This window comes from Pleurodeles waltl, chromosome 1_2, assembly GCF_031143425.1.
Source record: "Pleurodeles waltl isolate 20211129_DDA chromosome 1_2, aPleWal1.hap1.20221129, whole genome shotgun sequence".
Classification (NCBI taxonomy): domain Eukaryota; kingdom Metazoa; phylum Chordata; class Amphibia; order Caudata; family Salamandridae; genus Pleurodeles; species Pleurodeles waltl.
In genome coordinates this window covers 788,547,412-788,574,298 of record NC_090437.1, presented here as the reverse complement: position 1 = coordinate 788,574,298, position 26,887 = coordinate 788,547,412, and the positions used below count along the sequence as shown (strand labels likewise).

General features: G+C 43.0%; 1 protein-coding gene across 1 annotated transcript in view; it reads left to right on the top strand.

Annotated features, from left to right (window-relative positions):
- SPOCK3 (SPARC (osteonectin), cwcv and kazal like domains proteoglycan 3) overlaps positions 1 to 26,887 on the top strand; it is a 1,200,438-nt gene that overhangs the window by 750,683 nt on the left and 422,868 nt on the right. Inside the window, exon 4 of the mRNA XM_069243980.1 lies at positions 15,099 to 15,225. Within this exon, the coding sequence (XP_069100081.1) occupies positions 15,099 to 15,225 (127 nt within the window). The remainder of the gene's footprint in view (positions 1 to 15,098; positions 15,226 to 26,887) is intronic.

Genomic DNA, 26,887 nt, shown 5'->3' with positions numbered 1-26,887 from the left:
CTAAAGCCCTACAATGACAGGGCTGACTTAACCCTGCTCATGGCCATGGATGAGGGACAGGAAGAGGAAAGTGACCCCCTCCATGATCTCTTCTCACATTCTGCAGCTGATGCTCAGTGTAGGGGGTAGTCCTTGCTGACTGCTTCTCTGAATCACAAAAATTAAGACTTTAGAAATCTCTTAGATCAGTTCGCTGAACTATTTTCCCTTTTTCCTTGTCAGAAAATATGGTGTGAACACACCATTGACACATGGGACAGTTTACCTGTAAAGAGTAAAATCTACAGGCAACCTGACCATGTAAGGGAGTGCATCAAAGCCGAAATGCAAAGGATGCTAGATTTAGGAGTGATTGAGCACTCTGACAGTCGTCCCTGAGCTAGCCCAGTGGTGTTAGTCCCAAAACCACACTCTCAAAAAGGGAAAAAAGAGATGATGTTTTGTGTTGATTACAGAGGGCTCAACAAAGTAACAAAACCTGATGCTCATCCTATCCCCAGGGCAGATGAGCTCATAGATACACTGGCATCTGCCAAGTATCTTTGCACTTTTGAACTTACTGCTGGCTACTGGCAGATTAAGTTATCAGAAGATGCTAAACAAAAAACTGCATTTTCAACCATTGGAGTGCAGTAATGCCTTTTGGTTTGAGAAATGAACCTGGCACTTATCAGAGGCTGGTGAACACAGTCATCCAAGGTTTGAAAGCCTACAGTGCAGCATCTCTAGATGATATAGGTGTCTTTAGCTCCACCTGGGATGATCACCTGGCCCTCCCCTAGAATGTTTTACAAAACACAGGCCTCACTATCAAAGCTTCAAAGTGGCAGCTAAGGCAGGGGAAAGTGGTTTATCTGGGACACCTGGTAGGTGGAGAACATAATCAGCCACGACAGGGGAAAATCCAAATAATTTTGGATTGGACTCTCACTACCACACAAACCCAGGTAGAAGCCTTCTTTGGCCTCACTGGGAACTTCAGGAGGTTAATTAAGAGCTATGGCTCCATTGTAGCCCCTCTTAATGACCTCACATCTAAGAGGATGCCTAAAAGGGTATTATGGACAGCAAGCTGTCAAAACTCTTTTGAGGAACTCAAACAGGCCATGTGCTCTGCACCTGTTCTAAAAAGCCCTAACTACTCCAAGAAGTTCATAGTGCAAACTGATGGTTCAGAGGTAGGGGTTAGGGCAGTTCTCCCACAACTTAACCCAGAGGGCCAGGCTCACCTGTAGCTTTTATAAGTAGAAGGTTGAACCCCAGAGAAAAGCATTGGTCAGCCATAAAGAGGGAAGCCTTTGGTGTGGTCTGGGCCCTGAAGAAGTTGAGACCATATTTGTTTGGTACTTACTTCATTGTTCAGACTGACCACAACCTCTCTTATGGCTAAAACAAATGAAAATAAAAAACTAGTGGAACATAGGCCTGTGAGTAACCACTCCAATGCAGATGGACTCTCCAGATATTTCCACTTAGACAATGAAGACTCATCTGGGCAAGGTTAGCCTTCTTGTACTTCCTTCGGGTGGAGGGGTTTGTGTAGGAAACTACCCCCTTTCTTGTCATGGGTACCCCCTTTTTTCTGCATGATGTCAGTGTGGTTGACTATGTTAACTGGGATCCTGCTAACCAGGACATCAGTGATTATGTGCTCTCTCCCAAAACTCTTTATTTCATCCCACAATTGGCATACTGGTGCCCCCATGCCAGCCCCTAGTGTTAAAAATGAGGTCTTTGGTTGGCAGTCAGGTTGCCCCTTGTCCAAGCAAGGACCCTCACTCTAGTCAGGGTAAGTCACACACAATCCAAATTATCCTGTGCCCACCCTCTGGTAGCTTGGCACTGAGCAGTCAAGTTCAACTTAGAAGGCAATGTGTAAAGTATTTGTGCAATAAATCATGCAATAACACAGTATTACCACCACAAAAATACACCACACTGGTTAAGAAAAATATTGAATATTTATCAGACTAAATGCAGGTCAAAACAATCAAGATTTGATAAGTACACGTTGAAATATCACTTTAGAAAATGATTAAAAGAGTCTTAAGTTCTTAAAAGCAATAGGTGTCTCTTGCAAGCACAAAGTACCTGGTGTGCATCTAAATTATCTGCAAGGGACTGTAGAGGAGGAGATTTGTGGAAAATGGATGATGTGTCAATACTTTTCACGTAGTCAGGGCCTTGCGTTGATTTCCGGTGTGCAGACTTGGATCGCCTTCGGGTTGCAGGGTATTTGGATGCCCGGGGATGATGCAGAGAAATCCTGGGCATGCAGGCTGAAGTCACAGGAGAGTCGTTGATCTGGTGGGCGATGCAGGAATATTTCTGTTGCACGGCAGGTGCTGGGTCAATTCTTCTCGCAGGAAGCCGGGCTGTGTCGTTCCAGCTAGGCTATGCGTCGATCCAGTGTGCCATGTGTCAAAGTTCCCATCGCAACACTGGGGCTGCGTCGATCTCCACATAGGGAGCTGCGCTGCATCGTTCTGGTTTAGCATGCAGTGAATTTCTCACCACGATGCAGGCTGTGCATCATTTCTGGCAGACTGTGCGTTGAAATGTCGCCACACAAGGAGTTCTTTGCAAAGATGAAGTCTTTTCAGCCGTGAGACTTCAGAAACCAGGAGGCAAGTTCAATCCAAGCCGTTGGAGAGCACTTCTCAGTAGAGCCAGAGGGCAGCAAAGCAGCAGGGCAACAGCAAGGCAGAAGTCCTTTTCAGCAAAGTAGCCAGGTGAGTCCTTTGGGCAGGCAGGCAGCTTCTCTTGGCAGGTTGCAGGTTCTGGTTCAGAGTTTCTTCCCTAGTGGTATCTGTTCCAGCAGTGTCTCAATTGGTAGGTTCAGAGGCCCTGTTTAAATACCCAAATGTGCCTTTGAAGTATGGGAGACTTCAAAGAGTGGCTTAGAAGTGCACAAGGTCGCCTTTCAGTTTCATCCTGTCTGTGAGGGTCCCAGTAGGGGGTGTAGCTGTCCATTGTGTGAGGTCAGGCCACTGTCCTTTAACATGTAAGTGTCAATCCCCGCAGTCTCCCAGCCCAGGAAGACCCATTCATTATGCAGATGAATGCATGTGTGACTGAGGATACTTTGTTTGGGGTTGCCTGAGTTGAATGCACAAGGGAGCTGTCAACTAACCCAGGCAGATGTGGATTGTAAGGCACAGAAGGATTTAAGTGCAGAGAAATGCTCACTTCTGAAAGTGACATTTTTTAAATAGAAATATGAAATCCAACTTCACCAGTTAGCAGAATTTTATATTACCATTTTGGCCATACTAAATATGACCTGGTTACTCCTTTCAGTTCAGAATCTACCACTCAAACATATATGAAGTTAGCCCTAATGTTAGCCTAAGGAAGGAGCAGGTCTTACACTACCAGGACATATGAACTACACAGGTACATGTCTTGCCTTTTACCTACATAGTACCCTGCACTATGGGTTACCTAGGGTATACCTTAGGGGTCACTTATGTGTAGAAAATGGGAAGTTTAAGGCTTGGCAAGTAGTTTTAAATTCCAAGTCGATGTGGCAGTGAAACTGTACACACAGGCCTTGAAACGGCAGGCCTGAGGCATGGTTAAGGGGCTACTTATGTGGGTGGCACAATCAGTACTGCAGGCCCACTAGTAGCATTTAATCTACGGGTGCTGGGCACATGTAAGCATACTTTATTGGGTCTTACAAGTAGATTAAAGAAGCCAATTGGGTATGAACCAATGTCACCATGTTTTAAGGGAGACAGCATCTGCACTTTAGCACTGGTTAGCAGTGATAAAATTGCCAGAGTCCTAAAATCATTAAAAACAGTGTCCAAAAAGGGGAGGAGGCAAGCAAAAAGTTAGGGGTGGCCCCTTTAAGGCTGTCAGGTCTAACACCTAATATATGGTACCTATGTCCCCAGGGAATTTGGGTTCCAGGGGATCCCTATGGGCTGCAGCAGTTATTCTGCCACGCATAGGCAACCCATGCAAAAGGTTCAGCAGGCCTGCCATTGCATTCTGCGTTAACTGGGTGCACCACCCGTTTTCACTATAGGGCACTGCATCAGGTCACTATAAGTCACCCCTATGGTAGGTGCTCTCAGCCCAGAGAGCAGGGTGTATGTACCTGTGTGTGAGGTCACCCCTGCAGTAGCAGAGGTACCCCACAAACTTTACTGGACTTTGTGAGTGCTGGGACGCCATTGTATGCATGTACTGAACATAGGTCACTACCTATGTCCAGCTACATAACGATAACTCAGAATCTAGGCATGCTTGGTGTAAACATGTTGGAATCATACCCCAATACTTGTACAAGCTCCTTAGAGGTCCCACAGCATTGCTCCTACAGCCTTCTGAGGTTTTCCAGGCAGCCCCAGCTGCTGCCACCTCCCAGATACGTGTATGCCCTCCTGTTGCTTGAGCAGCTCAAACCCAGGAAGGCAGAACAAAGGATTTCCTTTGGGAGAAGAGTGTTACACCCTCTCCCTCTGGAAATAGTTGTTACTGGACTCGGGAGGGGTAGCCTCCCAAAGCCACTGGGATGCTTTGAAGGGCTCATTTGGTGCCCTCCCTGCATAAACCAATCTACACTGGTTCAGGGGCCTCCAGTCTGTGCTCTGGTGTGAAACTGGACAATGGAAAGGGGAATGACCACTTCCCTTTCCATCACCACCTCAGAGATGATGCCCAGAGCTCCTCCAGAGGGTCCCTGGGTTTTGCCTTCTTGAATACAAGGTTGGCAGGCAGCTCTGGGAGCATTGTAGTGACCAGGTCAGGCAGGTGACATCAGAGCCCCCTCCTGATAGGTGGTCACCCAGCTATGTGACCAATCCCCCTTTAAGAGCTATTTAGCATCTCTCTTTTGGTGGTTTCTCAGATTCGGTTTGCAAGATTCCAGCAGAATTCCTCTGCAACCTCCACTTCGACTGTGACCAAAGAAACTGCATCTGGACTCTCCAGGACCCAACAATCTGCAACAAAGATGAGTACTTTGCTTGCAACATTGTTTCCACGGCTCTTTCCAGCTTCTGCAACATTTCCATGGTCATGCATCCTCTGAGGACAGCTCGTCTTCAGCATGCACAGGCAAGAAGAAGGATTCTCCCTTGGAGTGAAGGACTCACTCCCTGCATCTGCAGCCACCAACAGCAACGATGACCGGCTGTGTGGATCCCCTCTCCTGCTGAGCTATATAATTCCTACAATAAGGGTGGTGGTTGGAAGTGGTCCCTCCGGTCCTCTCTACCAGCTGTCCCACTTTGGTGAAGGTAAGACCTTGCCTTCCCATGCAGCCCAGTACCCCCGTTCACCCTGTCTTGTGCAGCTGCCAAGGCTTGTTGACACTTCCTCCAAGGGGTCTTCAGGCATCGTGTAGCTCCTGTCCCCAGCACTCCTTCCTGTGATGCACAGCTCCCTGAGTGGCTCTCCTATGGCGCAGGACTCCAATTCGTAGTGGTGCATGGGCTCCATTTGTACCTTCTGTGTCCTTGTCCTGTGGGACTCCTGTGCCTGCTGCCTGTGTTTCTGTGTGTTCTCTGCAAGGCCGAGGGCCCCTTCTTACTCCTCCTCCTGGTTTGATTCACCCTGGGCATTGCTGGTCACCAGCAGCATCACTTCCGGCCAACTGCGCGTTTTGCCTGTGCCAAGGCTTGTTGCTGGAGTCCAAACACTCAAATCAGACTGAAATCTTCCTTCCAGCGTGGGATATCACCGCATCCACCAGGAACTCAACTCTGACTCCAGGACTGCAGTGCTGACTCTTCTTCCTCACTGTCGACCAACTCCTGCATCCTCAGCATGGTGGGTAGGGGCTCCTACACCCCACTGGACTCTGCTGTGTCTTCCGGACTTGGTCCCCTCTTTCCACATGTCTTCCTCTTCAGGTATCCACTGTTAGTTTCTTGCAGTTATCTCTGGGTTTTGCAATTCTCTTCTTTTCTTATAAGTGGGTGTTTTTTAGACACAACACAGTAGCTTTTCACAGTATTAAGCTAATGTTATAAACTAGGTGCCATAGTGTTTAGCTTTAGAGAGGTGGATTCTAGCAGAGCTGACCCATCAACGGAACAGATACCCTCTGGGGCATGCAGCCAGTGTAAACTGGGTTCACACTTCCCTATGAGGACCACTTGGCTACACAAACAGAGTTATGGTGTTTGCTGCTCCCAGAGATCACTAATAATAATCACAATACTAGTCTTCCTGCGCATGCCATAACACAAAAGGCTTAGGCCCCTAGATTGGCATTATTGTGGTACTATTTGTGCTATGCAGTTTTGATTCTGATTTTTATAATTACTGCCAGTTTTGTAATCACATCTAATTTGCTTCATAATAGACTACATTAGTTGCAATAAATATATTGTGTACTTTCATTGTGTCATGTTTTACTGTTGCTATTGATATCTATGAATGAATGAGATAATGTATGAAAAGGACTAACCTGTTTCACCATGGTCCCCTGAGAGTTAGCTAGAGTGTTGTGCATTTTGGGTTGCCTCAATTGCTTGACACTCTTTGAGGTTAGGATTGCAAGTAAGGCACTGTGAGTAAGCTAGTTATTTTGGTGTGTATGACAGTATTGATTTGGCAGAAGTGGCACAGCCCCTGCATTCTGATGTTCTGTTGCCCCATGGCACAGTTCTGCAAAAGCAGAATCCATGTGACAATACAAAAGGTAGGTACATCAGTACAAGTGTGGGGGCTACACAATAATTGTCCCAGCATCCTGTTTTCTCCCTTTCAAAGTGTACCAAAGTGTTACATGTGGCATAAACAGATCTGTGAGGCAGGATTTAATATTGTGGTGCCAACAGGATGGCAAAACCATACCCTTCTGCTGATCTCAAAAGAGCCAGTCCTGCTCATTCTGACTGACCTGTCAAGAACAGTGGCCTATTATGCACTCTTTAAAGGAATCTCACTCCTAATTCAGGCCAAATACAGGTTGGAGGTTGCTGGAGAGTTAATGCAAATAAGCCTCCTGGAACTTCAGGCACTTTTTTAAAAGTCACCTTTATTTCATATTTATTACAAATCCAGCTTCCCCACTGATTTTTTTTTTTTTTTAAATTTATCATAAAATAAGTGTTTAATACACTTTCCACCTGGGCCAATTTCCAAGATACGTTGTTGGTATTTTAATCTGTACTCTGATTTTCTACATAGGACAGCTAGGCCTGCCACACTGAAAAGTACACTTAGGGCTTTTTCTCTGTAGAGACATCTTAACATTACTTTTCTGCATGCCTCAGGTTTAAATACCATTTACTCTGCATTGTGAACTAAAAGGCTTACATTTGTGTGACTTACTAGTACGTAAACAGGATTTTACTCCCTGCAAAAAATGCTTAATTTAACAGGGCACACTGCAGGTTTTACACTGTAGCAGTCGGACTGCAGTGGTAGACCTGAAATCATGTTTTCTTTTGTAACTCTAGTGGATGGCATAATAACTGCTGCAGTCCACAGGTGACAATTAACTTTTCATGAAATGGGTGTATTTCCACACAATATACTAGTTTCTTACAGAAACATGAGGGTTACCAATTTGGTGTTAGCTAATATTGTCATATGTTAGTAATCAGAGCACATTGCCTAGGTCCTGTTTAGCTGTGTCCCATTGCCAGAGTAAAAACAAACTGCAGTGTCAGCCCAGAATAAAATGGGGATGGTCATGCGCAAAAAATAGCACTTTCTTTCATTAATGATGGTTAATGATAATAGTGTTGGTAGTAGTAAAAGGGCACTATTAGGAAATTTAAAACCATTCCTACCTATGGAGAAATGGTTTAGCATTTCTTAAGTAGTGATTTCCTAACAGTGATTCCTACTCTGCAGAAATCGCTATTAGGAAATCACAATTTTTCTACATTCACGGTCTCAAAACAATCACTTATCACACTGCGACTCGCAATTAGGAAGGGAATGCCCCTTCCCAATTGTGACTCGCAAACCCTATTTGCAATTCAGTGAAGAGATAACCGAATTACAGAATTGGGTTTGTACATACCAAAATGCTTTTTTCTTACCGCAAATGGGTGTGCGACAAGAAAAAAGCAACGTACATTGGGCCATAAGTACCTTTGTACATATGAAAAGGCCATTTAGTATTTTATAACGCACCAGAATCAAAATCGCAAATCAGTCCATTAAGAAACGCTAAATGGTTTTGTACATCTGGCCCAAAGTTGTCAAAAGCTCAGAAAGCTGTGCACCAGCATTGGCTAACCATTTGATAAATATCAGCATGCATTTGGGTGGCGTCCAGAAGCTCTGCTTTGTAAACAAAATGAGCAACTATCTGACATAGAGAGAGCAGAAGCTGAGAATGCTGTGAACCACAATAAAAAGGAGGGCAGTATAGAGCAGGGACCCAGATCTCTGATCATAATAGAAGCGTTGACAAACAGGGCAGAGCACGAGCCAGGATCGCTGTGATCAGCTGTGGGGCATTTGCAATGAAGGCAGTGTGGAACAGGAGCCAAGATCATATTGAGCAGCAGTGAAGTACTTCACAAAGAGGGCAGGGGTGAGAACAGCTTGACTATGCACATTAATGCAAACTCCCTTTTCTGCCATTAGCTATCGTTTTCGGTTGTAGAAACAGACAATAAGTAGGCAAAATGCCATCACTCACACTGCCCGAAAAGCCAAACCATCCTGTTGACTGATGTGACTGAAATTGCCTTCAATCTGGGTACTGAGCAAGTTTCATTTTCTATGTATGATGTTCACTAGAGTGAACTAAAGTGTGAATGATACTAAAACTGTGCAAGCACTGAAGGATGATGACCCAAAGCTCATGAAAATGATGTGTTCATTTTTGGATTACAATATCCTGGAGAAAGACCTGAAGCCCTCTAAGTCGCTTCTAAAAATGGAAAGTATGCCATATAACAGTCATACAAATAATGCAACCAGTTCTATAAAGTATCCCATTTCAGATGTATTTAACTTTGAAAAATACCAGGATACCCTCCAGTTACTTAAACAGCTAACTGGAAGACCAAAGGGAAAAAAAGCGATGTATTCCATAGCCTTCTTGAAAGTTTTTCAATATCAAATACATGAAAGACCTAAATCAAGGTCAGCTGTAAATGCCATTTCTGTTTAGTCTTTTCTCGGGAGGCTTCCTAACTGATTTCTCGTATTCTTGTTGCCCTAGTAATAAGGTTTAACCGAACACAAAGACTATTTAATCTTGCATTCGCAATGGGCAGGAATATATATACAAACTCTTTTTTGTAAGCTGTGAGGCCACAATGAAGAAACCCTTGCTCTGCTGCAAATAAATTAAATTCATTTTTATCATATTTGCTGGTTATGTAGCGGGGGATACTCTGCACACTAAAGATACCTTGGATTATGCACGTTGTCTTGCCTCATTGCTACGTCTGCTGAGTCTATGGTTTCACAGCAGGGAGCCTGGACTCAGAACTATTTTTTTTTTTAAAGAAAAGTTAAGTTCACTATGGAAGACACGAGTCCACCACACACTTTTTTTCGATACACACAAAATGCAGGTCCCTGTCTCTGGCCCCCCAAAAATGGTCTACAGACTAATAAAGTTGGTCCAAGAAGGTCCTATGGGTTTTTAGGTCTGGAGACTAAGCAGGAAGTTTGTGGACTATGTAACTTTTGGAGTCCTGTTGGACGCTCCATGATAGTCCACAGATTATTTTTTCAGGCCACAGAGTCAATGCGTGCCAAATGGTGTCCATATTCAACAGTCTTCACATGTGGTCCACAACCTAGACATGTAGGGGCATATTTAGGAGAGCCTTGCGTCATGTTTACACCACACAAAGTGGCACATGCATGACACAAGCCTCTAAGTCAGATTTATGAAGCCACAGAAAGCCACTTCACGCGCCTTTATGTGGCCTCACATCTCTGGAGTAATGCAATGCAGCACAAGTCGCTGCACTGCGCTACTCTGCCCTGGGTAGGTGTTCTATGGGTATTTCATGGATGTTCCCACACAACTCCTATTAATTTTGAAGCATCCCCAGATTTACAAGACCTTGTAAACCTGTGGATGCTCCAAAACCGCATGCCTCCTGAAGGGAGGGGCAATGAGGGAAAATATCATAATTTTTCCTCGTTCTATATCTGCTACATTCTGCAGCACACATTGAAAAAGAAAAAATCTCAGAGGACTGCTTATGTGCAGGACGGTGACCCTTCTGGTACAACTGCAATTCTGCATGCAAAACAGGCACTCTGGCAAAATGGTGCCATGATGCCTACTTTGGGGCTTGCAGGGCAGGACGTATGCTTTAAACACGGTGCATTCCTGCCCTTTCCCAGTGACGCAGTGCAGTGCAGCAAGGTGACTTGCTGTGCTGTGCTGTGCTGGGCTGCACAGCACTGATCCACTTTGCTATAAATATGGCTCTAAGGGTCTAAAGTTCCTAATCATTCATTAGGAATCCTTAGGTCCATGGTTTCACAACAGGAAGCCGGGACTCTGAACTCTGTTTTTAAAAGAAAAGTTAAGTTCACTGTTAAAGACATCAGCCCACCACAGACTTTTTGATTCACACAAAATGCAGGGCCTTGTTTCTGGACCCCAAAAATGGCATAGGACTAATAAAGTTGGTCCAACAAGGTCTCATGAGTTTTTAGGTCTGGAGACTAAGCACAAAGTTTGTGGACCCTGTAACTTTTGGAGTATTGTTGGAAGCTCCGTAATAGTCCACCGATTATGTGTTCAGGTCACAGACTCAATGCATGCAAAATGGTGCCCATAGTCAACAGTCTTGACATGCGGTCACCAGCCTAGACATGTGGGGGCATATTTACGAGAACCTTGCTATCATGTTTGCATGCATGACACAATCCTCTAAGTCAGATTTATGAAGACACAGAGCCACTTTACGTGTCTTTAAGTGGCCTCACATATCTGGAGTAATGCAACAGAGCCAAGTTGCTGCATTGCGCTACTCTACCCTGCGTAGCCGTTATATGGGTGTTGTGGTGGGTGTTCCCATGCAACTCTCACTGATGTTCATGCATCCCATTATTTACAAGACCTTGTAAATCTGTGGATGCGCCAAGGCCTCATGTCTCCCGAGGGGAGGTGCAACAAGGAAAAATATCGCAATTTTTCCCAGTTTTACCCTCGTTCAGCACACATAGAAAAAGGAAATAGCCTCAGGGGATTGTTTTTGTGTAAGATGGTCCCCCATCCTGCACAAAAACAATTCTGCATGCAACACAAGCACCCTGGCACCATGGCACCAGGTTCACTGCACTGATCCACCTTGCCATAAAAATGGCACTAAGGTTGCAAGGTTCCTAGTCATTCATCAGGATCCATATCCCTAATATCTAGCTCACCTTTCAAAAATACACTTTTGTGACTTCTGCTGTTTTGTTCTCCAAATCTTTTTTACCCACTGGAACCTTCATTTGCACAGAGGAACCTCTCCACATACCACCCCTTGCCATGGGCACCAAATACTTCATACCCCTAGGGGATCTCAACTTTCATCTCGATGACCCCTCGGATTCCAACAAAAAACAAATTGGCTTGAAAGTATACAGAACATTGACCTTGCCCAGCTCGTACACGGTCCTACCCACATTGCTGAACACACCCTTGACCCCATCTTCTCTTCCAGCGACAAAGTTAAAGTCAGCCACATCACTCCACTCACATGTACAGACTTCTTTATTGTCTATTTCCACATGACAGGACATAACAGGGACACGGCCCACAACTATGGAGTCTAGCACCACCCACTCCCTGCTGCTCAAATAGGTTACAGAAATGGAATGGCTCCAAGCCCTCCAACTACACAACCCAGAACCTACCAATGGCCTCACCAATGACACAAACAACTTCAACCACTGTAACAACACATGTGGCAATACCGTGGTGCCCTGTAAAAACACTGGTCCCAAAAGATCCAACAAACAAACTAGGTGGGACAATGTTGACTTAAGAGCATCCCAGAGAGTGTGCAAATAACTTAAAAGGAAAAGGAGAACCACCTGAGGAACCAAGGAAAGTAACACCAACAAGGCTGCACTTAGACACTATCGCCATCAAATGAAAGAGACCAAGAAACAGGGTCTGACTCTGAGAATCAAATGTGGCTCCAACAAATGCAAGATACTTTTTGTCATCATCAAGAAATTCACCAGCTCAACAGCTACAACCAACACCATCACCCATACACCAGAATTCTGCAACAACCTCTCTGACTTCTTCCACACAAAAAATCACCTAGATCTATAGCAATTTTGAAACCCGGACATCCCCCTTCCGACCTTCCCAGCCTCCTATCCTCATCAAGACTATCAACTGACAGCACAGAACCCTGTATCCATCTAGGTCATTGCAGCAATAATGAAGACAGTCCACTTAGAGGCTCCCACAGACTCCTACCCCAGCATATCTAAACCTGGAAAATGTCACGATCAGCATTGCACTCACTTCCAACATCAATACCTCCCTGAAGAAAGCCACCTTCCCAGATAGCTGGAAACATGCAGAACTTACCGCCCTCCTCAAAATGTTCTCTGACAACAACTCAACAACTACCGATCCATCTTGCTGCTCCCCTGCCCAACCAAAGTCATTGAGAAGACCATCAATAGATAAGTCTCTGACCACCAAGAACACCGCAAACTGCTGGATGACTTTCAATCAGGATTCCTTAAAAGCCACTACACTGAAACAAACTTTGTCACTACCTCAGACTAGATACGCACCATCTTTGACCATGGACAGATTGCAGCCCTCATCCTCTTTGACCTCCCTGCTGCTTTTGACACCCACCACACACTAATCGCCAGACTACACACAGTGGGAGTAAAAAGGAACAGCACCCAAATGGATAGTTTTCTTCCTTTCCTCAAGAACACAGGAAGTCAGGCTCACGCCATTCATATCAGTATCCAGAGACATTATCTGTGGAGTTCCACAGGGATCATCACTCCACCCCACTCTTTTCTACTTGCACATGGCTCCTCTGTCTCACATAATCTGGCAGCCATGAATGCAACCTCAGCATCATTCTCGACTCGTCGCTGTCCATGGCCCGCCAAGTCAACGCCTTCTCATCCTCGTGCTTCCACACTTTCCACCTGCTCTAGTAGATCTTTAAGTGGATCCCCATGGATGCAGGCGAAATGATCACCCTTAAGACAAGCTTTAAACAATGCATGATTAGTATGGCTAATTCGATGAAAAAGAACTGACTTAAGCTCAACTCAGACAAAACTGAAGTTCTGATCTTCAGGAATAAGAGCTCACCTTGAGACTCCAACTGGTGGCTAGCATAACTTGGACACACACCCACACCACCTGAACATGCTAAGAACCTAGGCGTCATCCTGGACACCAACCTCACCATGAAGTCCCAAGTCAATGCCGTAACTTCAGCATGCATGCACATCTACCAAATTTTACGTAAAATCTTCACGTGACTCCCACTGTCCACAAGAAGTACCATCATGGAGGCCCTAATCACAAGCAGATTGGACTATGGCAATGCACTCTATGCCTGCATCCCAACACATCTTGTTCACAGACTTCACACTATCCAAAGCACCTACTGCAGGCTTGTCCTTGACCTTCCTCACAGATCTCACAATACACCACTCCTCAGAAAGCTCCACTGGCTCCCCATCCCAAAGCTCTGGCAGTTCAAACTTATCACACCCGCATTCAAGTCACTACACAACATGGGACCTGCATACCTCAATCACTGGCTTCAATTCCATCAACCCACCAGACAACTTCAGTCAGAATCACCCGTACATACACTCCACATCAACAGAAGCAGAACGGGAGGCCAATCTTTCTCCTACTAAGCTGCCCAATCCTAGAATGACCTCCCTCAACATATCAGGGCCTCCTCCTCACGGCTAGAATTTTGCAAAAAGATGAAGATTCGACTTTTCAATTAGTCTTCTTTGTGGAACATCCAGACTTCCTGTTCTCAGACCCATCCTCATCACACACCTACTCATGGGTAACAAGCAGTGCTCTAGAAATCCACCTTACATTACAATATATTAAAAAACATTTTTGTTATGTTCTACTTTTTTCCTTTAGTTAAATAACTATAGTTTGCCATAAGAAAACTAAACTGCTCAAATGAGGATCTCCGTATCGTAATGTAGAAGGAAGCATTTAATAATTGTATTAGACTTTATAATAAATTAGTAAAATATTTCAATGTTAGATATTGGAAAATAAATGTATATATTTATTTTGATTGTAGAAGAGAATACAAATTGCTCCAATACTATTAACTGAATCTTTAACTTAAATATATTGAATTAAATAAAATGGCGTTTCCGCAGTTTCAATAAAAAAATGCATCTGCACCTAAAATTAAAATATCTTTAATTACCCATTAATAATTTTATTTTTAACAATAAAATATACTTATATTTATTTTTAATTATTCTAAATAATGTGATTCCATTTAACAATTTTTCCAATGGGATTTTATTTTAGACCAATACCTCCATTATCTTCAATTAGGAAGTATTGCTGTAACAGTGGTTAACCTGTATGGTGCTGGACTAATTACTATTTCTTCTTGGCAGCAGTAACAGGCACACCCCATTTTTCAGGGGGTGGAGATGTGAAACTCTACACATTTGAGTAACTTTACACTCAGATTTTGTGAATAACCAAAAGCAGAAAAGTTACGGTGCAAGAAATAGTTGACCAGCATAGTGGTTTGTGCATGCACCTGAAATCTGATTGCCTATGCCAGTGAGTTCTGTGAATCAGATAATCAATCATGAATCTTTGCACTGTCTAGGCATGCACCAGTCATTCGGATTCTTTTTTATAAATCAGTCTCACTTTCTTTTTAATCTCAGACTGCTCAAGCACATGGACAAAACCTGATATAATTCGTAGAATACACAGTGACACATGGATATAGTTTATTTTCATATGTAATGGGGGCGATTTTGAGCACGCTGTTCCTTTTTGTTAAGCGTAATGTACTGTAATATGTTTTTGTTATTTGCTTTTTGGCGACATCACATGTTTAATTAGCAATTGTACAATGATAATAACAATTACATGACCATTGGCAACACCTGTGTACTTATATGTTTAAATGTTTCTTTTACAGTATGAAAGAAGCTGGTTTAAATTACAAATATTGGAGGAGTGGCACGATTCCGTCAAAGTGCAATAGGTGCCCTATCATTTATACAAATCCCGTGTGTGGATCTGACGGCCACACCTACTACTCGCAGGTAATAAAAATATAAAAAAATTGGCACAGTTTGCTTGGCACAATGGAATGTTATTATTTGCTCGCAATGAATTGGTCCCCATGGGAGCTAAAACATTTGCATCCAATTAAAAGTGGGCTTTTGGGGATAAACCATTATGAATATGACATGTGAAAATAAAGAAACGTAAAAAAAAAAATTGCTACATAACACTCTTCTTTGGAACCATAATGTCTCGACATTTTCTTAATGGTTTTAGATTTCAAGCAATTCCCCGTCTCTACGACTATGTTTTATTTTGCGGGCTTGAGTGAAGTAGAATTCTTTATTCCAGCTCTTGGTGATAGCTAAGATAACTTCTGAGCGCACTTATACTGTTAAAACAAGCCTATAAGTTATTGGAAAAATATATGCAAATAAGCATAGTATAAAATCTACATAAAAAAGAATAAAACATAATATATAGATTTCCTACAAGTTAGGAAAAAATACACACATGTCGAAAAACAAATACACACATTGTAAAAATCCATTTTTACTACTCAAACATGCCCAAAAGCAGATGATCGAATGTCCAAACTGTGTAGTTGAACATCCCTCCCGTCTTATCTTTGTTCTTCCTTTCACATTCTTCCGTTTTCCAATCCACGCCCTTCAGAGTAGATTCTTTGTCACATCATAGGGCTATTTGGACGTGATAGGTGCCCACAGTATGGTGTTAGCACTCAAATATCGCTTCTTTGTGTTTTTGATAAATGAATGCATTTTCCTCAGAGCTAAGTAAAAATATTTTTCTTAATAAAAACTTGTGGCAAAATGTATATATTAATTTCAGCTAGACCTAGAGGGACAGATATTTGAACGTTACATTTGCTAAGATTAGTCGAAACGTGTACCAATGACACAGGGTTCCTGGCTGGCTTGTGTATGCACCTAAGCCAGGCAGAACCCACCATTCTAGTTAGGGCAAATAAGTTACAGTATACATCAAAGATAACCTGTGCTCACCACCTGGTAGCTTGTTGCAGAGCAGTTAGGCTTATACCCAGATGTGATGTGTAAAGCATTTGTACAACACACTCTTACCAGTGACACAATAAATCAACAACAAAGGAGACTACACACAGGATTATATAAAAATATGTTTCTGTAGTTGCTGTATTTTATATATACAGTATAGGCAAATAAAATGATTACTAAAAGGTGGTACTTGTTATCCTGAGTAACATAATATTTGGCCCAACATACAACATTTTATCAATGGATATGTAGAGCATGAAATATAATTCTCTAGGAAGCACACCATGATTACTGTGCACATTAGACAAATACAGAAGTAGTACTAGTTATATTGGGTATTACAAGGTAAGAATGATGTACACCACAATACCAGTAACTACTCGGGGCATGGAATGCAGCAGGTTAGGCCAAAGCACATGTATCACGCTCTATAACCACCAAAACATAGAACACATTGCACTCAAGCTCCTATTAGGCTGGCTATGGGAAAATGGGTGAACTTTGCTCAGGATAGTGCATCCATGGATGAAATGTAGAGGACAGGAGCACCTGCGCTCCGGCTTGGGCTTTACTTTATGTGGTAGATTTTGTGGGGATACAGTGATCCCACAACCAGACTTCTGAAGCAAGGGAACATAGGGAAGCAGAGTCACAGAGAGTACAGAGAAAGATGAGCCAGCAAGAGGGGCTTCATTGGCTCTGACACGGAGCAAGCAATGTCCCAACCAGCAGGACATCCAAAGCCATCTGGGGCCTCTTGGACTGCAACTCATTCCAGGAACTGGGCTATTCGCGGGGGGGGGGACTGAACAGCTCCACTGCCCCCTGAGCCCCAATCAGCTGTGGTATCTCGGTGGTGGTTGGTTCGACTAAGGGGACTCCGTAGGCCTAAGGTGTGACGCTGAGAGAGGGGACAGCTGCAGAAGTGTTGGCGGGCTTCAGAAGCAAACCTGCATTGTCAACCTCTAGAGTTACTGGAGAGATTCCACTCAGCACTGAACTAGGGGCAGAGCTCGGCTGATGAGCCTCATGTTCCTGGCCCAACCCTGTTTGCTGGGCAAAATGTAATCTCAGGTGCTTTGGCGGCTCTCACTCGCAGTGATATCAGTTCAGGGGCGTTCACAGCCCAGGCCACCTGCAGTGCAGGTGTAGTGTTGTTTCCGAGGTCAGAGAAACAGAGAGCTCGGGACCTCCTGGGACAGGGAGCGCTGTATAGCAGACACCCACTGGGCCTAGGAATTTCCCAAGAGATGGCCGCCCTTCAGGTTTGAAGCAAGGATAAAACACCACACACATGCTGCAGGGAAACACATGCTATATTTTCAGGAAGTAGGGAGTCCAGGCACATGCTGATTACTTCGAGCCAAAGAGAAGCGAAACAGTGCTTCCCATGTTCTTGGATTGAAGAGGCAAGGGGAACAAATGAGCGCTCACCCCACGCTGGGCCCTTTAAAGAACAGTGGGGGCACAAGCATGGAGCATTAAACAGGCAGACCAAACAAACAAAACAAGTAGTTTCAATTGCAATCTCCCGTGGTAGCTCTGCTCTGCAAAGCATTGGTAGCTGAACACCAATCAAGGAGCAGGCAGCAGAGCAACAGCAGAAGAGCAGTTCAGATGAGTCCTTTGTGCAGCACAGCAGTCCTTCTGACAGAAGGTCAGTCCCAGCTCCAAAAGTGCTCTAAAACATTGTTAGAAATGGGATCTCTGGTTGGCATTCAGGTTACCCCCTGTCCAAGCAAGAACCCTCAATCTACTCAGGGTCAAAGAGAATCACCCTCAGCTAACCCCCAATCACCCCATTGGTAGCTTGGTACGAGCAGTAGGCTTAACTTCAGAGTGCTAGGTGTAAAGTAGTTTTACCAATACACACAGTAATGAAATGAAAACACTACAAAATGACACAACATAGGTTTAGTAAAATAGAGGATATTTATCTAAACAAAACAAGACCAAAATGACAAAAATCCAAAATACACAAGTCAAGTTATCAATTAAAAACCAAAAAGACTCTTCATATAGTTTTAAACACAACGCTAACGCTGTTAGTGTAAATAAATACCTAGGTGCGTCAAAAATAACCCCGAACGGGCGAGTGTGCACCAAAAAGGGCTCACGATGCTTCGATTTCAATCACGAGCAAGACCTTGCGTTGTTACTCCTTCAGTCAAGTCGGTTTCTTCTCTCTGCAGGAGAGCGATGCATCGATTCAGTCCGCACTCTCGACGTCTGGGCAGGCCTTGCGTTGTTTTTACATGCCCAGTGTTGGTTGCATCAGAAATTCAGCTGCACGATGATCCGAAAACCACGCAGCGCGGGTTGCGATTCACTAACCTCCGTCAGCGATGCTGCACATCGTTTCTCCTGCCGCGGGTGTCGATGTTCCGGTTGTGTCGATTTTGCAGCATCAGATTGGAATTGCATCAATCTTTTCACCGCACGGCGTATGATGCGTGGATTTCTCACTCTTGGCCTGCTAGCTTCTCCTTTCAGGGTCCCAGGAACTGTATGGGCACCACAGTAGGAGTCTTTGCAGAGGCTCCAGGTGCTGGCAGAGAGAAGTCTTTGCAGTGCCGGAGTCTTCAAACAACAGGAGGCAAGCACTAAATCAAGCCAGCCCTTGGATGGTTCTTCACAAGAAGGAAGGCAATACAAAGTCCAGTCTTTGTCCTCTAGCACAGGCAGAAGCAGCAACTGCAGGATAGCTCCACAAAGCACAGTCACAGGCAGGGCAGCTCTTCTTCCTCAGCTCTTCAGCTCTTCTCCAGGCAGAGGTTCATCTTGGTTTCCAGAAGTGTTCTAAAGTCTGTAGTTCTGGGTGCCCTTCTTATTCCCATTTTGCCCTTTGAAGTAGGCTTACTTCAAAGAAAAGTCTCTCTTGTTTGTGAAATCGTGCCTTGCCCAGGCCAGGTCCCAGACACACACCAGGCAGTTGGAGACTGCATTGTTTGAGAGCAGGCACAGCCCTTTCAGGTGTGAGTGACCACTCCTCCCTTCCCTCCCAGCACAGATGGCTTTTCAGGAAATGCAGACTATACCCCAGCTCCCTTTGTGTCACTGTATAGTGAGAGGTGCAACCAGCCAAACTGTCAAACTGACCCAGATAGGGAATCCACAGACAGGCAGAGTCACAGAAATGGTTTAAGCAAGAAAATGCTCATTTTCTAAAAGTGGATTTTTCAAACACACAATCTATAAATCAACTTTACTTAAAGATGTATTTTTACATTGTGAGCTCAGAGACCCCAAACTTCGCATGTCTATCCACCCTCAAATGGAATCGATACTTTAATCATTTTCAAAGGTAGCCCCATGTTAACCTATGAGAGGGACAGGCCTTGCTGCAGTGAAAAACACATTTAGTAGTATTTCACTGTCAGGACATATACAACACATTACTATATGTCCTACCTTAACCATACACTGCACCCTGCCCTTGGGGCACTGTCTAGTAAGAGGTGGAACCAGCCAAACTGTCAAACTGACCCAGACAGGGAATCCACAAACAGGCAGAGACACAGAAATGGTTTAAGCATGAAAATGCTCACTTTCTAAAAGTGGCATTTTCAAACACACAATCTTAAAACCAACTTTACTAAAAGATGTATTTTTAAATTGTGAGCTCAGAGACCCCAAACTCCACATGTCCCTTCACTCCCAAAGGGAATCTACACTTTAATCATTTGTAAAGGTAGCCCCCATGTTAACGTATGAGAGGGACAGGCCTTGCAACAGTGAAACACGAATTTAGCAGTATTTCACTGTCAGGACATATAAAACACATTACTATATGTCCTACCTTAACCATACACTGCACCCTGCCCTTGGGCTACCTAGGGCCTACCTTAGGGGTGCCTTATATGTAAGAAGAAGGAAGGTTTAGGCCTGGCAAGTGGGTACACTTGCCAAGTCAAATTTACAGTTTAAAAACTGCACACACAGACACTGCAGTGGCAGGTCTGAGCCATGTTTACAGAGCTACTAATGTGGGTGGCACAACCAGTGCTGCAGACCCACTATTAGCATTTGATTTACAAGCCCTGGGCACCTCTAGTGCACTGTACTATTGACTTATTAGTAAATCAGATATGCCAAACATGGATTAACCAATTACATACACATTTTGTATAGGAGCACTTGCACTTTAACACTGGTTAGCAGTGGTAAAGTGCCCCGAGTAACAAAAACAGCAAACACAGAGTTCAGCATACATCAACAACCTGGGAATTAGAGGCAAACAGTTAAGGGTGACCACGCCAAGGTTGAAAAGTCTAACAAACATGGAGTCCGAGCCCTTGTACTTAAACTCAAAAATGTCTAAGATGTAAGGGGTGAATTCAAAGAGACCCTTTCAAGTGTACCACACCCCTTTCAACCCAGCCCTGGTTCCAGACACTCAGTCGGGGTTGATTAACGCTTCGTGTGAGGGCAGGACACAGCCTTTTGAGGTAAGGTGTGAAAGACCTCTCCGTCTCCAGGCCAGGAACCAGTATGCAGATGGATGCTGTTGCCTCTCCTGTCACTCTTCTTTAGACATGGATTGGAGTCAGGTTGCAAAACTCTAGAGATATAGGGACAGAGAAATGCCCACTTTCCTAAAGTGTCATTTCTAAAATAGTAATTAAAAATCCAACTACACCAGTAAGTAGGATTTTTCACTACCATTTCAAACATACAAAACATGCTCACTCAACTAATTTTATATCAGAAATTACCACTTAAAAGTATATTCGGGAATTCCCAATGCTAACCTATGAGAGGAGCAGCCGACACAGTAGTGAAAAGAAGCGGCTTGTCACTAATAGGACATGCAAAACATAAAAGAACATGTTCTACCTTTTACATACACAGCACCCTGCCCATAGGGCTAGCTAGGGTACATCTTAGAGATGCCCTAGGTGTAGTAAGAGTAGAATTTATGCCTTTGCAGGTAGTATGAAATGCAAAGTCAATGTACATAATAATGTACATAGTACATAGTAATGTACAGGTACATTAAATGTGCCAAACAGGTGTAAGCCAATCATACAAAGTTTTAGGGGAGAGAGCACATGCACTTTAGCACTGATTTTCAGTGGTAAAGTGCCTAGAGTCCTAAAGCCAGCAAAACGAAGTCCAGAACAATAGTAGAAGGAAGTCAAAAAGGTTTGGGGATAACCCACTAGAAAGGGCAATTTCCAACAACCGACTTTTAGCTAATCAAATGATGTTTCGCAAACTGACCTATGTACTAATAAGTCGGGTCGCAAAATACCTAAAGGCAATAGATCTCAATCCGACCTACATCATACATATTACAGAGGTAGGTTGCAAATTGCAACCTACTATGATTTGCTGCCATTACAGGGTCAACAGAAAATGTCTCTGTTTGCTTTTAAGTAAAGTAATATTTTATTAAATGCAGCCCTTTTTCCAAAACAATGATATTCTCAGCAATCTCAAAGAGGAAGGGTTCCCTTGTAGCTCCACACCATTTACAAATGGGTTGCTATTACTATTATGTAGTCTAAGTTAATGTTTTTGAATGGATTTCAGTTGTTAAACATAAATGCATTCCATTGTTAATTGTTATTTGGAAGGGCCACCCTAAACAAGCCCCTTCAAAATAGCGATTCAGCGTGAACTTGCCAGCCCAAATTGTGATGCTGTAGGATGTAACTGATTCATAATATGAGTTTTGTACATAACAAAAGGACATTTAGCACTTGAGATGGCTCCTATTTTGCAAATTTGAGCTTTGCAACTGCAAAATCACGTCATTCATCTAGCTCGGAATAATGTAAAAACAATCAAATTTCAAAAGGAGGCGAGGGTCTGAAACTGCAGGTTATATTGTCCAAATAAAGACTGCTATCTAGCCTGGGAAGCAATACCACACCTAATTGAATAAGCATAGATGGAAACATATCGCTCAGCCACACCTGGTTTTTCAGTGAATGACAGTAATCATGCTGTGAGTCCTAGGCCCATGTTTACAATGGCAAAGTTAAATTACAAGCCTCTGCATAAGTATTTAAATTGACTTTACGCCTAAGCCTGGAAAGTTGTCCTGATTAACTGTGAAAGCGCAAAGGTGGCATAAATGATTCAGGACTATCAGAGGTATTAATCATGGAAGCAAATATGCAGCTTAGAACAAATGTGAGCAGATGTCTGGAGAAAAGTGAATTAGTAAAGACAAGAAAGCGAATGTGTCGCTTTTAGATCTCAAGATCACTTGCACATTGGTACAACACTGTCTATGATGTGCAAGGAAAGGACTGTCTCTCTCTTTCTTTCCCTGTGGTAGGGTGGGAGCTAGGACTAAGGGATTCGTGTGCCGGTCACCAGGACCACTGAGCATCAGCAGTGAGCATAAGCATTGAATGCACTATAATACTCTTGATTGCACAATCCTAGGATATTGTGATGTATGAAGTGTATCTCTCTCCCAAAGGATGTGTGTAAAGGAGTGTTCTAGGGCTATGAAATAAACATTGGCTGCTCCCTTCCCATGAAGAATGGAGTGTCTGCATATGCTCTTTAGGTATAAAGGCCCAGCTGGTTGGAGGATAGGTTGAAGCAAAATAAAGACTTTCTTCATGGCACTCTTAAGCAAAGGGCATGGAGCAGGTCCATTTGCTTATATGTGGCAAAGTAAAATATACTGGGCTCTGCCTCTATAACATTCGGTTCTCATTAGAAGAAAATCTGCAGCCAAAACTAAGGTGAAGAGTTAGAGCTGGATGCTATTGAAACATCCTGTTGCTTCTGGGGAAAGTGGTAAAGCTGAAGAAAGATGCATAACTAATGTTTATCTGCCAGCTCTCCCTCCAGAAATAGGGGGCGTTATACTGTCACCAAGGTGCAGAGGTAAAAGAGAATTTCCTTGAAATTCCATTTATAAAATATCCTGATGGAGAAAAAGCCTTGCAAATGGACTTACAAAGCAAATGCTCAGTTATAGGCACTCATCGTAGTCCACTTAGAGTGCTTGATATTGTACCTTCATCTACCTGTTCTTGATAGAAAGTTATAGTAACTGAAGGGAAAAAATTGTGGTTTCAGAAATGTAAGCGTTTATTGGTTTGAAAGACGAAAGGTTGCTTTAGAGAAATAGCAGCCTATCAAACAAAGATGAAAAAACATGGATGTTGTTGGTAAAGCTTAGAATTAGTTGTATCCAATGACCAGGTTGTTTGATACTTTCATCTGCAGTGAACGTTTATCTAACATGATTTGAAATACAACAACATGATGAAGTGTATTATGTATTTATGGGTTTAAAGCACAGACAGAGTAAAGACTCTCTCACATTTTATAATGGGATGTAAATGACATTACAATGTACATTGAAAGATCGTTTTCCTCTTGCAAACAATATATTATGTAAGCAAGGTAAAGTAGAAACAGTTGTAAGCAGAGGATGAAAAATTCCCCAAAATCTACAAAAATCTACAAACATCTACAAACAACTCAGTTATTAATCCTTTCCAGACTATAGGAGACAATCAAGAAATAAACTGTAGGAACCAATCAAGAAATATTAGTTTGTGGTATTTTTTTTCTAATTCTAATATCTCTAGACACAACATATATTTGATTCAATTTACTATTGCACCATCTTTTACCTTCAATTTATCCTCAACTGCCCTGGTGATCTTCAATACATTGGGGGTCATTCCTACCCTGGCGGTCCGAGACCGCCAGGGTAGGGGACCGCGGGAGCACTGCCAACAGGCTGGCGTGCTCCTAAGGGCATTCTGACCGCGGCGGTATGGCCGCGGTCAGAAAGGGAAAACCGGCGGTGTCCCGCTGGTTTTCCGCTGCCCTGAGGAATCCCCCATGGTGGTGCAGCAAGCTGCGCCGCCATGGGGGATTCCGACCCCCTCACCGCCATCCTGTTCCTGGCGGTTTCGACCGCCAGGAACAGGATGGCGGTGAGTGGTGTCGTGGGGCCCCTGGGGGCCCCGGCAGTCCCCATGCCAATGGCATGGGCACTGCAGGGGCCCCCGTAAGAGGGCCCCACTTTGAATTTCAGTGTCTGCATAGCAGACACTGAAATTTGTGTCGGGTGCAACTGCACCCGTCGCACCCCTTCCACTCCGCCGGCTCCATTCGGAGCCAGCTTCCTCGTGGAAGGGTGTTTCCCACTGGGCTGGCGGGCGGCCTTTTGGCGGTCGCCCGCCAGCCCATTGGGAAACCCAGAATGACCGCCGCGGTCTTTTGACCGCGGTACGGTCTTCTGGCGCTTCTCCCGCCGCCCGCCAAGCTTAGAATCAGGGCCATTGTCTAATACAAAAAATATACTACTTTGAGCATAGGTCTACCCTCCGTCGAAAGACTGTGGGGGTTATTCCAACTTTGGAGGAGGTGTTAATCCGTCCCAAAAGTGACGGTAAAGTGACGGATATACCACCAGCCGTATTACGAGTTCCATAGGATATAATGGACTCGTAATAAGGCTGGTGGTAAATTCGTCACTTTTCCGTCACTTTTGGGACGGATTAACACCTCCTCCAAAGTTGGAATAACCCCCTGTGTATCTTGTCTATGAGGAGCTTGATTGAACACACCTCAAGATAGTAGCAATTATGACTTTGAGCTTTACCTAAAATTAAGCGTTCCAGTAGATACAAATCTTAGAGCAGACACTAACACCCTCACCTGCTTCTTCAGAAGCTCTATTGCCGAGAGCAACTCTCTGAGGCATGCTATCTACAGGTGAAGTTTACAACAAAGATGAACCCACACAACGACCCACAATGACCAAAAAAGTAAGACTCTACTACTAAAGACAAAGCAACACACCATAGGATTTTTGTTTTTACTTATGTCATACAGTATGCACACTGACCTGGATATAAACACATTGGAAGATGGCAAGACAATGGTGAAAACTGTAGTATAACATCACTGGTAGAAGAGGTGAGACATTACTTGAGTGAGAAATAAAGTCAAAGTTATATTCAGCTACATTAATCCTTAAGATGTTCTTGAAGTCTTTCCCAGTTAAACATTATCATGATTGATATTGATACCTTTCATTACGCCCTTCTGTCATTTGCTTTACTATTTTCTTGGGCGTTCTCCCACACCCATAAGGGGAATGGCCAACAGTACTGTAGTTTCATGCCAAGTTTTTGATGTCTCTGTATTTCTCTGTGGAACTGTCCTCACAAGAAAACTTTCACCATAGTCAGGGTTGTTTTTCTTTTCTATTGAGTTACTAAATATATACAAACAACTGCCCTAACAGTATTTCGTTTTGAGATGCTGGTATTCAAAATATTGGTAAACAAGTATTTAAACTAAAGTTCAGGATGAAGACCTGTGGGGATGTTATTTTGAAGACTATCACATGAGAACTACCAGAAATACTTTGGTGAGGTGAGGAACTTTGGATTGCTGCAGTGTGCAAGAATGTGATTATGTTTAATTAATTAAAGAAAGGTGAACTAAATCCAGATAATTCTTCATTTCTTTACCAGATAAGGGATTCCAGGAAATTGCCCGTCAGATCTATGCCAGGGTTGCAAGCTTTTGTTCCCACACATGCTACATTATAAGTACCTGTTTTTTAAATTTGAGTGGGTAATGCATAAGGTATATGTCACAAAGTATTAACATTTTAATATCTCTAAAGATCAGCAATTTGACTATGTTTTTTACAATGGCACATAAGTATTCAAATGGGGCTAAATGCAGTTAATATGTACATCTTTTCCTCCATCAGTGAATATCATGATGTGTACTCCACCAAGGCAGCTTCCTGTCAGCTTCCACTGGTATTGTTACAATGCCATGCTATTTGTCTTGGTCATGTTCTGTCTTTTCCTTCTCACACTTAATAATTTACCTTTTTTCCAACATGTTTTTTTCTTACACATCTCACAATTTTAGTGAATGAATAATTAATATGGCAGTTTTATCTTTATTTAAAATTGCATAAATCTAACTATTTCCTATGTGCAAATCATCATTTTATGTTCTTTATTATGCTTTCATTTTGTATATAGTACAATTATCTAGACCCTTCACAAATGAAGTGTCTTTGGCTGTGTTTATTCTGTTCTGTTTTTCACACAAAACATATTTGCAATGCTTCACAATACAACACAATGAAAGTGTTTTTGCCACTCAGAATAAATCAAGGAGCAGGATGTGACCAAAGTGAGTGCATGGGTGCTCTGCTACATATAAAGGTTTTAGGTAGTAGAAACGTAATACCTTTCACATTTGTAGTACAACCACATTCACAAAAAGTCCTTCTCACAGTTTACTTATTATAAAGTGTATTTAACTATGATTTCCATTTATTTTTCAAATGTGAAGCTATTACACATTTCATGCTTAGGATACCATTTGGTAAAGCTAACATAAAATAATGCAAATGGTTTATTTAAAAAAAAAAAAAAAAACAATAGCAATTTTTTTTCCATGATAGCACACTGATTAAATTAGAGAACTTGCAGAAAGGGGGAGTTGGTTTATTTGAACTTCTAGTTTACTTTAATATTTGATATTGTTTCTATGTGATTTACCATTACAGCAGTTCATGCGTATACCCTAATGACGAAAGGGTGGAGACTGTTCTACACGGAAAAATTTATCTAATAGAGCCTAAAGAAAAAAACATAATTGGTTATCCCGTTGGTATTTGATTTATTTGATTTGATTAGTG